The sequence below is a fragment of the Canis lupus genome, chromosome 1, assembly GCF_048164855.1.
Source record: "Canis lupus baileyi chromosome 1, mCanLup2.hap1, whole genome shotgun sequence".
NCBI lineage: Eukaryota > Metazoa > Chordata > Mammalia > Carnivora > Canidae > Canis > Canis lupus.
Genome location: NC_132838.1, coordinates 107,994,256 through 108,008,811, shown reverse-complemented (window position 1 = coordinate 108,008,811; position 14,556 = coordinate 107,994,256). Strand labels below are relative to the sequence as shown.

The 14,556-nt window shown below is 48.8% G+C and overlaps 1 protein-coding gene across 4 annotated transcripts in view; it reads right to left on the bottom strand.

Annotated features, from left to right (window-relative positions):
* The window catches only part of PLEKHA4 (pleckstrin homology domain containing A4), a 26,279-nt gene extending 11,723 nt beyond the window's left edge, over positions 1-14,556 (bottom strand). Inside the window, exons 1-14 of one of the 4 annotated variants that reach the window (XM_072772203.1) lie at positions 14,058-14,556; positions 13,532-13,621; positions 12,286-12,393; positions 10,847-10,919; positions 10,632-10,732; positions 10,365-10,474; positions 9,600-9,815; positions 8,952-9,231; positions 7,859-7,933; positions 5,733-5,780; positions 5,513-5,593; positions 5,212-5,361; positions 2,979-3,077; positions 816-956 (exon numbers count right to left, since the gene is read on the bottom strand). In XM_072772203.1, coding sequence (XP_072628304.1) covers positions 816-956; positions 2,979-3,077; positions 5,212-5,361; positions 5,513-5,593; positions 5,733-5,780; positions 7,859-7,933; positions 8,952-9,231; positions 9,600-9,815; positions 10,365-10,474; positions 10,632-10,732; positions 10,847-10,919; positions 12,286-12,393; positions 13,532-13,615 — 1,566 coding nt within the window. In that variant the 5' untranslated portion in view covers positions 13,616-13,621; positions 14,058-14,556. The remainder of the gene's footprint in view (positions 1-815; positions 957-2,978; positions 3,078-5,211; positions 5,362-5,512; positions 5,594-5,732; positions 5,781-7,858; positions 7,934-8,951; positions 9,232-9,599; positions 9,816-10,364; positions 10,475-10,631; positions 10,733-10,846; positions 10,920-12,285; positions 12,394-13,531; positions 13,622-14,057) is intronic. The other 3 variants (XM_072772210.1, XM_072772215.1, XM_072772223.1) reach the window with 3 other exon arrangements.

The window sequence follows — 14,556 nt, the reverse complement described above, 5'->3', positions numbered from 1 at the left end:
GCACCGCCTTCAGCCCAGGGGGTGATCCTGAAGACCCGGGATCGAGTCCCACATGGGGCTCCCTGCATGGAGCCTGCTTCTCCCTCTGCCTGTGTCTCTGCCTCTCTTCTCTCTCTCATGAATAAATAAAATCTTAAAAAAAAAAAAAATTTCCTCCATAAACCCAGAAGGCAGCAATTATATCCCTATTTAACAGATGGGGAACCAAGGCTCAAGAATGAGATTGATGACCAATATCACAAAGATAGCAGAGCTGGGATCTGACCCCCCAGGTCTCTCAGATACAGGAACTGATGGTCAAGACAAACAGCAGCTCTAACCCAGCTATGAGAAACAACAGTGGCTCCTGCTTCCTGAGGGCCTTCTCTGTGCCAGACACTTTCTAATCATCATTTCTCCTTTTTTACAGAACCCTGAAGTTGAGGTTATGATCAGTGGGGTCTCGTAAATGTTTAATAAATGTCTCTCTGGGAGAAAACAGCCCTGGTTTGCAGCGTTGCCAATCTCTGTGGTGTAAGTACGGCCACTGTGGCCAATTTCAAGCTACCAACATGACATCACTGAATATGGAGTTGAGAAGAGATGCACACAATTGGCTCTTGGGAGGTGTTGGGAGCTGGCTCCAGCATACCACTGGGCTATGATCACAATGTAACAAGCAAAGAAACAAAAGCTTCTGGAGCTTAGGATACTTGCCTGTAGTTGGTTAGCTGAGAGAAAAAAAGGGAGAGAAAAAAAGATGAGTGGGTGACAAGTGGGGTCAGGGCAGATGGGACAGAAAGTTGGGGGTGGGGAGGCAGGCTTGTGAGTCTCACCTCCCTCTCTGATGACTCCTCGCCTTGGAGTGCAGGGGATGGGGAGTCAGGTTCCATGTTGGGGGGTGGTTTCTGGGGGCTCCCCAGACCTGCCAGTGTGTCTTCCACCATCCATAGCTGCTGCTGAGCAGATGCTCTGTCCTGGGAGGGGGAAAGAAATCTGTTACTCAAAGGTGGGAAAATGCAAGGAGGGTTAAAGTTGGGTCTGCAATCAGTGAAGCTTTATTTATGGAGTCATAAATGGATTATGTATGCATGTGGAGGTTATATTTGTGAATATCCCTCTTTGTGACTCTTTACCACTTATCACAAACATTGTCTTTTCTATTCTGCTCTGCAATGTTACCTCTGTTATACATAGATGAGTGTATAAATATGTGAGTCTGTTTCTGAATACCCTATTCTATTCCTTTGGTCCATTTGTCTAAACTTGTGTTGGTACTACATTATGTTATTAACTGTAGCTTTACAGTTAGACTTGACATTTACTTGTCTTATTCCTCCAGCTTAGTTCTTGGAGGTCTCTTTGGCTACTCTTAATCTTTTGCACTTCCAGATATAATTTAGAATCAGTTTGTCAATTTCTATATAGAAATTTCCCAGGGCTGGCTCAGTCCAAGGAACTTGCAACTGTTGATCTCGGGGTCGTGAGTTCAAGGCTTACCTTGGGTGTAGAGAGTACTTAAAGAAAGAAAGAAAAAGAAAGAAAGAAAGAAAGAAAGAAAGAAAGAAAAAAAGAAAGAAAAAAAGAAAGAAAGAAAGGAAGGAAGGAGAAGGAAGAAAGAGCGAGCAGCCTGGGTGGCTCAGTGATTTAGCGCCACCTTCAGCCCAGGGCCTGATCCTGGAGACCCGGGATCGAGTCCCACATCAGGCTCTCTGCATGGAGCCTGCTTCTCCCTCTGCCTGTGTCTCTGCCTCTGTCTCTGTCTCTCTCTGTGTCTCCCATGAATAAATAAATAAAATGTTGAAGAAGAAAGAAAGAAAGAAAGAAAGAAAGAAAGAAAGAAAGAAAGAAAGAAAGAAAGAAAGAAAGGAAGAAAGAAAGAAGAAAGAGAAAGATGTGTACTGGGATCATAAATCAATCTGGAGAGACTATACCTTTACATTATGTATTTTTCCTTCTACAAACATGATATATCTCTCCATTTATGTAGGTTTTCTTTCATTTCTCCCAGTGATGTGTTGTGGCTTTCAGAACAGATGTCTTGTATATCTTTCATTAGATTTCTTTCCTGGATATTTAATTTGTTATTCCAATTACAAACACTAATGCTTATAAATATTTATTCTCTATTCATTTGGTACTAACATAGAAGATAATTGATTTTTGCGTACTACCCGTGCGTTCAGTGACCTTGATGAATTTGTTTATTCTAATAGCATAGCTGGAAATTATTTTGGATTTGCTACATTTATAGAATCACGTATCATCTGTAAATAAAAATAGATTTAATTCTTCTTCTCTGGGAAGAAACTTATACGTTTATTTCCTAGACTTGTACTGTCTAGGACAATGTTAATTAGAACTGGTAATAGCAGACACCCTCGTCTTAGTCCAGCTATTAGGCAGAAAGTTCTCAATATTTCACTGCCAACTATGTTTGCTGTAGGTTGTTTTGGATGTTATCAGATTAAGAAAGTTCCCTTCTATTCCTATTTTGCTAAGAGCTTTTATCATTAATGGATGTTAAATTTAGTCAAATGTTTTTCCTGCATTTATTGAGATGATCATGTGACCTTTCTCCTTTTAAGAAAATGTGAAATACATGGACTGATTTTCAAATGTTAATTAACCTTGCATTCCTATAATAAACCTAATTTGGTTCTTGTCATACATTGCTGGTATTGAGTGATATTTAACACCAGTAGGTGGGGGATTGGAGTTGAGGGATGGATTTTAGGAAGAAGAGGTATGGGTTTAACATGAAGACAGCAGAGCTTAAATCTTTGAGTATACATTTAATACTAGAAGTCAACGGGTTTTTTTGTTTGTTTGTTTCATGTTGTGGGCTTGGACCCACCAACCCAAGATCATAACCTCTTAAGACGTGACATCAAAAAAAAAAAAAAAAAAAAAAAAGGACAGGACACAGGGGGAGGAGCTTAAATGCCAAAGGGATTCCAGGAGAAAATGGAGGCAAGAGTGAAGTTCAGGGGACATACCTGGGGGGAACCAAGGTGCAGCAGGTACTCCAGGGTCTCCCTCAAAGTGCCCAGCTCCTGTTCCAGGCTGCTGTAGATGTCCCAAACCCGCTCTCGCTCCTTGGGTCCCGAAAATGGGGAGACACAGGGTCAGGATGCCCACCCTCCAGATCTTCACTCCATTTTTTTCCCAGCTGACAAGGAGGAAGAAAAGCCTGATCCCTGGTCCCCTGGGGAGGGTAGAAGGACTACAATTCTCAAGAGCCTTTTGGGACACCTAGGTGGCTCAGCGGTTGAGCGCTTCCCTTCGGCCCGGGGCGTGTTCCTGGAGTCCCAGGATCGAGTCCTGCGTCGGGCTCCCTGTGAGAAGCCTGCTTCTCCCTCTGCCTGTGTCTCTGCCTCTCTCTCTCTCTGTCTTTCATGAATAAATAAATAAAATATTTTGTAAAAAAAAGAGTCTTTTTGCTCAGACTGGGATCCCCAACGTCTATATGGAACCTACTGTTAGAATGAGCTGCTAATGTAGACAAATAACAGATTTCCTTAAATTCCCTGATTACCCCTGAACTCCCCTAGGGAGGCAGAATCTGCAGATTCAAGATCACAACCCCCAAATGCCCCCCGGGGAAGCATCACCATCATCATCATCATCATCATAGCAGCTAACATTTCTTAGGCACTTACCATATACCAGGCAATGTTCTTAGCTCTCATTTAATTTTCTTTCTCTCTCTCTCTCTTTTTAAGATTATTTATTTGATAGAGAGGAGAAAGAGAGCGAGAGAGAGACAGAGCAAGCAACCATGAGCAGTGGGAGGAGCAGAGGGAGAGGGAGAAGCAGACTCGCCACCAAGCAGGGAGCTCAATGCTGGCCTCTATCCCAGGACTCTGGGATCATGCCCTGAGCTAAAGGCAGATTCTTAACCTACTAAGCCACCCAGGCACCCCAGCTCTCATTTAATTCTCATGAGGTAAGTATTATTAATGCCTCCATTTTACAGATAATAATATCTGTATATAATTATAGCCAAACATTTAAATATTTCTTACTATATACCAGATACCTGTTAAATATTCATATACATTTATATGGTATATTTATATATTTATGCAATTTGTATACAAATGTATGTATTTATAGGGTATATATATTATATATAAATATATAAAGGATATTATATCTTATTTAATTGTTAAATATTCATTCATTTATGTTATGTATAAATATATATGTACTCATAAAATTCTTACAATGACTCCATGAAATAAATATTACTTTTATCATTTCAAGTTTATGTAAGAGGCATCTAAAGCCCAGAGGAGTGGGGATCCCTGGGTGACTCAGAGGTTTAGTGCCTGCCTTCAGCCCAGGGTGTGATCCTGGAGACCCGGGATTGAGTCCCACATCGGGCTCCCTGCATGGAGCCTGCTCCTCCCTCTGCCTGTGTCTCTGCCTCTCTCTCTGTGTCTCTCATGAATAAATAAAATTAAAAAAAAAAAAAAAAGCCTAGAGGAGTTAAGTAACTTCTCTAAGGTCACACACAGCTACAATGAGTAGGAATAGAGGCTGAGATCCAAAGATAGGTAGCTCATATCTAATTCCCCCTCTCAAACCACTAAATTAAGTCTGCTGTTTCTTGGCTGCTTCCCCCTCACCCTTTAAGACCATCAAGATGACTGGTTTAAAACTTGGGGAGAAGCAAGGAGCCTGGGTGGTGCATTTGGTTAAGCATCTGACTCTTGATTTCAGCTTAGGTCATGACCTCAGGGCTGTGAGATGGAGCCTCAGCCTCATGTCCTGCTTGGTACTGGGTGTGGAACCTGCTTAAGATTCTCTCTCAAAAAAAAAAAAAAAAAAAAAGATTCTCTCTCTCCCTCTGCCCCTCCTCTCCTAAAAAAAAAAAAAAAAATTGAGGGATCCCTGGGTGGCGCAGCGGTTTGGCGCCTGCCTTTGGCCCAGGGCGCGATCCTGGAGACCGGGGATCGAATCCCACATCGGGCTCCCGGTACATGGAGCCTGCTTCTCCCTCTGCCTGTGTCTCTGCCTCTCTCTCTCTCTGTAACTATCATAAATAAATAAAAAAAAAAAAAAAAAAAAAATTGGGCACAGGGGAATTCTCAAGAACAACCTTCCCATGAGCCTCTGCCCCCAGGTCCCTTTCTTTTTTTTTTTTTTCCCCCCAGGTTCCTTTCACTAACAACCTGTAGAGTCCTCAGGTCTCCTGGGAGGACACGCTCCTTCCCAGATGCTCACCTGAGTCAGGTGACAAAGAGTGGCCCTCACGCTGACCAGTCGGTCCTGCAGGAGGCGTTGGCGCCCCCAGGCCCTCCCTGGAGCTGCAGCCTCCCTGGTTGCTTGGCTCAGCTGCTGCCTAGTTAACTCCAAGGCTGCTTCTAGCTGCTCCTGCACCAAGATGGAAGGTGGTTAGACTTCTGAATCCACATGCAGCCGCAGGAGGAGAGAAAAGGTGTCCTCCTAAATCCTTGGGCATGATGGAGATCAGGAAGGGAGAGGCAGGCGGAGAGGGCAAATGTCCTTCCTCAAAGCCTCGTACCTTTTCCTCCTGCCTCTGGTCTATCTCCTCCTGCAGCCTCTTCAGGAGCCGGTCCTGCCCACACAGCTTGGTCAACAGAGTCTGGAGGAAGGAGAACAGGAGCTACTTCTGGACCAGACCTGGCTCTTCCCCCCTGTTATCCCTGCCACCCCCACCCCCATCTAAAGCATTCTCCCCCAACTCTGAGAACTTGGAAAGGCTTAGACTACAGAGAACTTACATCTGTCTCCAGGCTTTGGTGAAAAGTTGAGTCCAGGGGGGGACCCGGCTGAGGAGAAGGAGAAAAGCCAGAGGTCAAGTGGACAGTCAGGTCTTTCTTGTAGCTCATTGCTGAGTTAAGCCTTGTTTCTATTGACAGACTTCCTTCTCCTTATATGCTCCCCCCCTTTTCTTAAATGTGGACTCCATGCCCAGCGTGGAGCCCAATGTGGGGCTTCAACTCACAACCCTGAGATCGGGACCTGAACTGAGATCAAGAGTCGGACGCTTAACTGACTGAGCCACCCAGGAGCCCCCTTATTAGCTTTGTTCCAAGATTTAGCAAAGCACAGTGGACAATCTGTCAGCTTCTTGGCTTTAGGAGAATCCAATGGACTCTATTAACAAAGAGCTGCAGCAATGTAATAATTAGCGGAGAAAATTTAGACACTTCTTTTACTACTAAAAATAAGGACATTCAGTACTATTGTTACAATTTCACACAGTAGGGATCCCTGGGTGGCGCAGAGGTTTAGCGCCTGCCTTTGGCCCAGGGCGCTATCCTGGAGACCTGGGATCAAATCCCACATCGGGCTCCCGGTGCATGGAGCCTGCTTCTCCCTCTGCCTATGTCTCTGCCTCTCTCTCTCTCTGTGTATGACTATCATAAATAAATAAAAATTTTAAAAAAAGGAAGGAGACCTATTTTTTTTTTTAAGATTTTTATTTATGCATGAGAGACACAGAGAGAGACACAGAGGATGCCTGGGTGGCTCAGTGGTTGAGCATCTGCCTTTGGCTCAGGGCACGATTCTGGAATCTAGTCCCACATCAGGCTCCCCAGAGGGAGCCTGCTTCTCCTTCTGCCTATGTCTCTGCCTGTCTGTGTCTCTCGTGAATAAATAATTTTTTAAAAATGATATGCTCATCAACCCAGAGAAATCAAGAAAATCAAACAGTAATTAGAATAAGAGAACTCAGGGGTGCCAGGCTGGCTTAGTCAGTGGAGCATGTGACTCTTGTTCTTGGGGTCTTGACTTTGAGCCCCACTTTGGGTATAGGGATTACTTCAAGAAAACTTAAGAAAAAAAAGAAGACGACATTTAGCAAGGGTGCCAGGCGAAAGATGAAGTTCCAGACATCAATCGCATACTTCTACACCATCCATAGCCAGAAAATATGATTTAAAAAAAGGGGGGGAGGGATCCCTGGGTGGCTCAACGGTTTGGCGCCTGCCTTTGGCCCAGGGTGTGATCCTGGAAACCCGAGATCCAGTCCCACATCGGGCTCCCTGCATGGAGCCTGCATCTCCCTCTGCCTGTGTCTCTGCCCCTCTCTGTGTCTTTCATGAATAAATGGATAAAATCTTGAAAAAATAAAATAAAATAAGAAGAAGATTCCATTCAAATAGCTATAAAAACTATCAGGAATTTAGGAGTTAACTAAGAACATACATGGTCTCTATGGAAAAAAAAATTTAAACTGAAATAAATAACTAGAAGATGATATGAATCAATGGAGAGAGAGTCTATATTTATGCAACCCAGTTTGTGACAGCCCTAGGAAACAAATAGAAGTATGTGTCAAGAGACCTTGAAATATCCAGTCTTCTCTAGGTACACTAGTCCAGGAGATGACATTCTTTATAACAAAGAAAGAAAGGGGGACGCCTGGGTGACTCAGCTGTTGAGTATCTGCCTTTGGCTAGGGTCCTGATCCCATGATCCTGGGATCGAGTCCCACACTGGGCTCCCTGCATGGAGCCTGCTTCTCCCTTTGCCCCTGTCTCTGCCTCTCTCTCTCTGTGTCCCTAATGAATAAATAAATAACATCTTAAAAAACAAAAAAGAAAGAAAGAAAGAAAGAAAGAAAGAAAGAAAGAAAGAAAGAAGAAAGAAAGAAAGAAAAGAAAAGAAAAGAAAGAAAAAGAAAGGAAGGAGGGAGGGAAGGAAGGAAGGAAGGAAGGAAGGAAGGAAGGAAGGAAGGAAGGAAGGAGAAAGGAAAGAAAGGAAGAAAGAAAGAAAGGAAGGAAGGAAGGAAGGAAGGAAGGAAGAAAGAAAGAAAGAAAGAAAGAAAGAAAGAAAGAAAGAAAGAAAGAAAGAAAGACAGACAGGCTCCAGCAGATTCAAAGTGCCCCAGGACACCTACCAATAAAACCATGGAAGCCCGTGTCCCAGGAGCTCTCGGGGGTAGCTGGAGATACGTGGAGGAGCCAGAGGGGACCTGGGAGGAATATTAAATAGAAATGTTGAGAAATTTACTTGTTTTAGTAATATATATTAGAGTGGGTGTGTCCAGAATTGATATAACTTAAGAGACTCTTTGAAGTTCAAAACTGGGTCTCTGATCCCTGGGTGGCTCAGCAGTTTAGCACCTGCCTTCGGCTTGGGGCATGATCCTGGGGCCCCGGGATCGAGTCCCACATCGGGCTCCCTTGTGTGAAGCCTGCTTCTCCCTCTGCCTGTGTCTCTACCTCTCTCTGTGCGTCTCTCATGAATAAATAAATAAAACCTTAAAAAAAAAAAAAAACTGGGTCTCTGAACTTCAACTACTTGTTCTCCAGCTATGTACCACTGTGGGAACACATAGGATGATAATAAATGGACAAGCCTGGCAAAATTGCCCCAGGGGCTGATGAAAGTTGCAGTCTACTCTCACATTTGTGGTTAACTGTGGATATTCTGGGCTACAGTTCCATGATGCTCAGAGGAAATAGCAGGTAACCATCTTGGAAAGATAAACTGGAGACACAAAACGGATGCAATCACACCACGTCTCCCAGGATGGTCTTGGAATGACAGTATTCTGGACTACAACTCCCATAATACTTAAGGTGTAATGGTCAGAGACTGGGCTGAAAAGACAGCCCTGAGGGCTGATGGGAGATGAAGTCCACTTGCCCTCCCATCTGAACCCAGCCCTGATTATGTTGTTTTGGTTTTTTTTTTAAGATTTTTTAAATTTTATTTATGAATGAGAGACACAGAGAGAGAGAGAGGCCGAGACACAGGCAGAGGGAGAAGCAGGCTCCATGCAGGGAGCCCGACGTGGGACTCCATCCCCCGTCTCCAGGATCAGGCCCTGGGCCAAAGGCAGGCACTAAACCGCTGAGCCACCGGGGCTGCCCCCAGCCCTGATTATGTTGAACTACAATCCCCATGGTGCCCAGGGGACCGGCCTGCAGACCAGACCATGGCCATATGGGAAATGCAGTCCCCTTCACCATTACCTCGCTGCTCACCTGTGTTCTGGCCTCCTGACTCCAGTGCTGGGGACTCCTGGGGGGCCTTCCTCCCCCAGCCTCAGAGGAGGGTCCTCGCCGGGGGGTGGGTGGCCTGGACAGTGTTTGGCGCTGGAGAGGCCAATCCAGGGGAGGCCGGACATCGATGCGACTCAGAGGGGTATGGGGTCTGGCGAGAGGTGCTATGTCACCAGAGGATGGAGGGGGTCTGCGTACAGGAGCAGAACGGGGCCGGGGGAGGCTCAGAGGGGAGGGAGGGCGGGAGAGGGGTGTGAACAGGCTGTTGGGAGGAGAGAATAGGGGAACTGGGTGACCTAGAGCCCCCTTCCCCACTACCCACCCAGTCAGCCGCATGGGGACACATCCCCTTTCAGTGTGTCTCACTGTCCCTCTACAGTAGAACCCCACTCTATTACCCAGATACTGAATAATAATTTCTCCCTTTGTGGCATCTCCTCCTTAGGATATTCCACCTATGGGTTCCGACCCCATGAGAACTCTAGCGACTCACATCCACTAAAGGGAGAAAGCACTAAGCCATATCCCGAAGCAGACCCAGTCCCCACCTCTTAGGCATGCCCTCAACATAGCTTTTCCTCTGACGCTCAGCCCTGTAGAACCTTCTGAACCCAGACTCCCTCAACTCACTCCGGGCTCCTGGTCCTCCGGATCCGAGGTCCAGACTGGAGATCAGCTATGGGGCTGGGAGTGAGCAGTCCGGGTCCTCCACGACCTCTGGAGAGCCGAGCCACCTCTGGTGACTCTAAGCCGTGTCTTTCTTCCCCTCTGGTCACCTCTGGGGGACCACCGGGGCCTCCAGGGCCCTCTCCAGGCTGGGGACGTGCAGGTGACCTGGGTCGTCCACTAATGAGTGAGCACAGAAAAAGACATCACTCCTTTGTACCTCATAACCAGCCCTCATTCCCATTTCGTGGATTAGCACACGGGAACCTACACAGAATAAAAGAAAGGGTAGGTGGTGCACTGTAAATTGTTGTTCCCACTTCGCAGATGGGAAAATCGAGGCCCTTCGTGTGGAAGTGACTAGTGTCAGGGCTACAAGGTCCATCCAGTCCCAGAGTCTCCAGCCTGAAACTTGGGGAAAGTCGGGACTTTCCTCTTATATTTGACATTCCTTAGGTGGCAGCCTCGGGGGTGGAGACTTCTGAGGGAGCCAATCAGAGAGTGTGGAATTTTGATGAAGGGGTGGGGCCTGACGAAACGGTGGGCGGTGTCTAGAAGAGAAAGACTTTTTGCTGATTGGAAGACAGGAAGGTCCCTGGAGGTGGGGCCTGAAGGGCGGCGTCTCCTTAGCCAGAAGTGTGATTGGCGTAAAGGGGAGGGGCTGTGGGATGGTTAGATGGGCTCAGATTGGAGGTGGATGTCTGGGACGTGGCCAGGACCTGGACCCACCCGTCGTCCCCCTCCGCGCGAGAAGCCCGGCCCAGCGCCCTCAGCCAGCCCCGCAGGTCCTCCAGCGTGTCGGCGGCCAGAACATAGGTCCTCATGCCTGGGTGCTCAGCCTGCGGGGAGAGAGAGCTGAGGACCGGACGCCCGGGCCCTCCAAAAAGGAGGATGCCGTGGACCCTGGTCAAGCCTTTTTAGCTCCAATAATGAATGCTCCCCCGGCCGCCCCCACGGCCTAGCGCCTTAGTGCCCGCGGGGGATGGACAGACTCACGGTGAAGGTGAAGCGCCGCCCTCGCGGGGCCCCTGGGCCATCGGGCCTGATACTGTAGCTAGGGAGCAGGACGCTGCCCAGGACGCTCTCCTCGCGGCTGTCTGCAGAAGAGGGCTGGGGTCAGCGACAGCGCAGGATCTGAAGGCCAGGAGGCTAAGGGAAAGGGCGGGGGGGGGGGGGGGGGGCGTCCATCCCTCCCCAGTCAGGGCACTGACCCTTGTAATAGAAGAGGCAATGGCCGGAGAGGACGAACCAGCGGCGTTTCCAGAGCCGCAGCCCCGAGCTGTCCTGGGGAAACAGAGAGAGAGGAGGCCTGAGTAGAGGGGGAGTGCGGAGAGGAAATGTGGAAAGGCAGACGGTGACACCCAGGGGGGCACCTGGGTGGCTCAGTCGGTTAAGAGTCTATCTTGGGCTCAGGTCATGATCCTGGGGTCCTGGGATCCAGCCCCACATGGGTTCCCTGCTCAGTGGGGAGTCTGCTTCTCCCTCTCTCCGCCACTGCCCCTCCCCACTTGTGCTCTCTGGCTATCTCTCTCTCTCTCAAATAAATAAGAAAGAAAGAAAGAAAGAAAGAAAGAAAGAAAGAAAGAAAGAAAGAAAGAAAGAAAGAAAGAAAGAAAGAAAGAAAAGAGAAAAGAAAAGAAAAGAAAAGAGAAAAGAAAGACAATACAAGACAGTGACACCTGGAGACAGAGAAACCCAGAGAGAGGAGAGGAACAGACACATGTCTGATGCAATAGATTGAGCTGGAGAGCTGGAAGCTAGAGTGTGGTGGCTGAGCTCACACAGATTCTGGACACAGTCAGACCTGAGTTGGTCTCCTAGCTCCACCCCTGTCAAACTATGCCATTAGACTAGTCATCTCCTGGCTAGATACTTGAGTTAATAGGGGATTGGGAAGTTACTGGAAGGTTGACATGAGCTACTATACAACACATAGGCAGGAACTTTGCATACTAAGACTTCTGGTCTGATTATTCTGGAGTCTGAGCGCTCCTAGAGCTCGCTTTCAGATTCCCTCTGACCCCAGCATGATAGGCTCCTTCTGGTCAGTTCTTGGCTCAAATGTCATTTTAGAGATGCCTTCCCTGACGGAGAGTCAAACTGTGCCTCTCATCCCACTGAGACTTTTGTGCGTATCCTCCTGTGGTTTGTTTTGTTTTTTAAGATTTTATTTATTTATTCATGAGAGACACAGAGAGGCAGAGACATAGGCAGACGGAGAGGCAGGTTCCCTGCAGGGAACCTGATGCAGGACTCGATTCCAGGACCCAGGGTTCACGACCTAAGCCGAAGGCAGATGCTCAACCACTGAGCCACCCAGGCATCCCATCTGTGTTATTTCTTCATAGCAATCCCTACCATCTGAAATATGCTCATGTATTATCTATCCCTGCCCCACCCCATCTCCAACAGACTATAGATACTTATTTGTCTTATTTGGGCTAGGCACGTTATAAATATTCAGGAAGTGGTCACTAAATGAATGAATGAACAGGTGCGGGGAACAATGGCATAAAAAGGGGAGAAGCACCATTAGAAAACAAAACAAAACAAAACAAATTTGGAGGCTGGGAAGAAGAGAAACAATGGACAGCCAGGGACCAGCATCCAGCGTCACTCAGCGTCCCTTCCCTTCTCCTGCTCACTCCACCTGCTTATGAAGCCAGCCTCGGATGTGCACTGGGAGGTTGGGATCCCTTCTGAGCGCATTGCCTCTCTTCCCAAAGGCGTGCACCTTGCTTACTGCCCGGGTAGGCTTCTGAGGAGAGATGGAGGACAGAGATGAACAGAGCCTTGGATCGGCCTGGGGAGGCGATGCCACGGGATGCAGGCAACCCAAGGCCTCACTCAGCTGCCCTTAGAAACCAAGCCAAGGAGGGGATTGAATCTTGAGATCAGAATTGGAAGTGCATGGTACCAGTTGACAGACACTTTGAATAGGCGACTGGCCGGGGGGTGTTTGAGGCAAAAGAAAAAGCTACTGACTGATGGGGGAGGGATGGGAGAATCAAGGGTCTGCTGCCAAGGAGAGGATGCCGTTGGCCACCAGAGCCAGAGATGTGCAGTCTTTGGGATCAGAATTGGAAATACTGCCTGGGAGGTCCCCATAACCAGGAAAGACTTCCATGCTGAGTCCCTGGTGATGGGTCAGCTGAATGGGAGGATGCCTCAGTGCCAGGGAGTGACATCTCTTAGCAACCACATCCAGGGCAGAGAGATGGCTCCAAGTCCCTCCTTCCCAATAGAGGGGAGCCCCCTCTCCAGTCCATGCAGGCATCTCAGGCATACACAGCCAGAGTCCCATAGGAAGCCATTCCTTGGGGATGCCGCTGACCAAGGTTGGGACTGAATCTCTAGATTCTGAACTGGGGAAACTGGAAATGAGTAAACAGAGTGGCAGACGACAAAGAAATGAGTGTTGTCATTAGACTTTGGCCTGGGGTGACTATTTGTGACACAAGTGTCTCAGGCCTCTTGGGGCCTCATTGTCAGAGAAACGTCTTTCCTTATAGGATTTCAGAACTGGGTAGGATGGCTAGAGGTAGGATAGGGAGTTCTCGGTCCCAGTCAAGGGCAGCCACTGCCTGAGTTCCTGGAGGGAGCCTCATGGCTGGGGAGTAGCCCTATCTTAGCAACCAGAGTCCAGCAGGATCGTTACTCTGGTTAAATTAGGAAAATACGAGGGGTGGGGACAGCTGGGAGTGCCTCTGAATTCCTAGCTGGGCCTGATGGGCAATTTGGGACCTTACTAGGTGTAGCAGAGCCCACTGCTATGGATCCTTGCTCTTAGCAACGGGGAATCCCTTGGGTTGGCACGGAACCCTGGGCTGGGAAACAGGAGGATGGGGCAGCCCAGAGCTCAGCCCTCCTCCCCAGCCCCTCCAAGAAGCTCCAACCTTGGTGCTCAGGCTGCCCAGAGAGGAGATGGTGGAGGCGCTGCTGGCCAGGCTGAGGCTGCTCCGGGGTCTGCCCTCCTCCATCCAGGGCTTGGGGAGAGAAAGAAAGGGGCTGTGTGCCTTGTCTCTGCAGCTGACCCAGCTGGGGACAGAGCCGGGGTCAGGGGCTCGCAGGTCGGAGGAGGCCGAGGAGAAAGAGCCCGTTGTCTGGGGACTGGGGGGCTGGGGGAGGCCCTGGCCCGGGACTGCATACCGAGAGCCATGCCAACAGAGGTGGGCGGCACTGGCAGCTGCCGGCAGCCCAAGACAGAGAATAGGGGCTCCTTTATTCTTGCCCCCTTGCACTCTCGCCAGGAATTTGACCCTCTCTGTGCTCAGGGAGCCCCTATTCTCTGGCTCTTCCCAGCAGCCCCCAGCTACCTGTCTCCGGCCCTCCCACACACACCCCCAAGCCATTCCTGCCAAGCCCTGGGACGCCTGGAATGCACGCCCAGGCACTCCCTCCCAGGCCAGCCAGGGAACTTACCAGCTCTGGGGTCCCAAAGACGGAGCGAGAGGACAGTGTGGGTGCTGGGGCTCCCAGCTGCAGTGTCCCTCCTTTTCTGGGGGGGCGGAGGGGGCTACCTCTCAGACCTGTCTCCCTTCTCACCTGCTCACTCACAGGCTTTTTTGCCTTTTTTTTTTTTTTTTTTTTTTGTCTCTTGCCTCTTCTGATCACTCTTCCCTTTCTTTCCGAGTGTCTCTGTCTCTGGCCTCACCTGGTCTCTCCGGTTCTCAATCTGTCTCCTCCAGTCTCTCTCTCTCACTCATTCTCTTCCCCGCCCCCCACCTCAGCACTTTCCCTTCCAGTCTTTCTGTTTCTGTTCCAGATCTTTTTCGTTCGGGCTGACACAGAGTCTCTTCCTCAGGTCTCCATTTCGTTCTCCCCCCCCCACCCCCACCCTCTAGCTCTTCCTCCTCCTCTCTATCTCTGTCCCCACCGACGCTGTTTCCTCCTCTCTCTCAGATTCCCCTTCTGTCTTCCT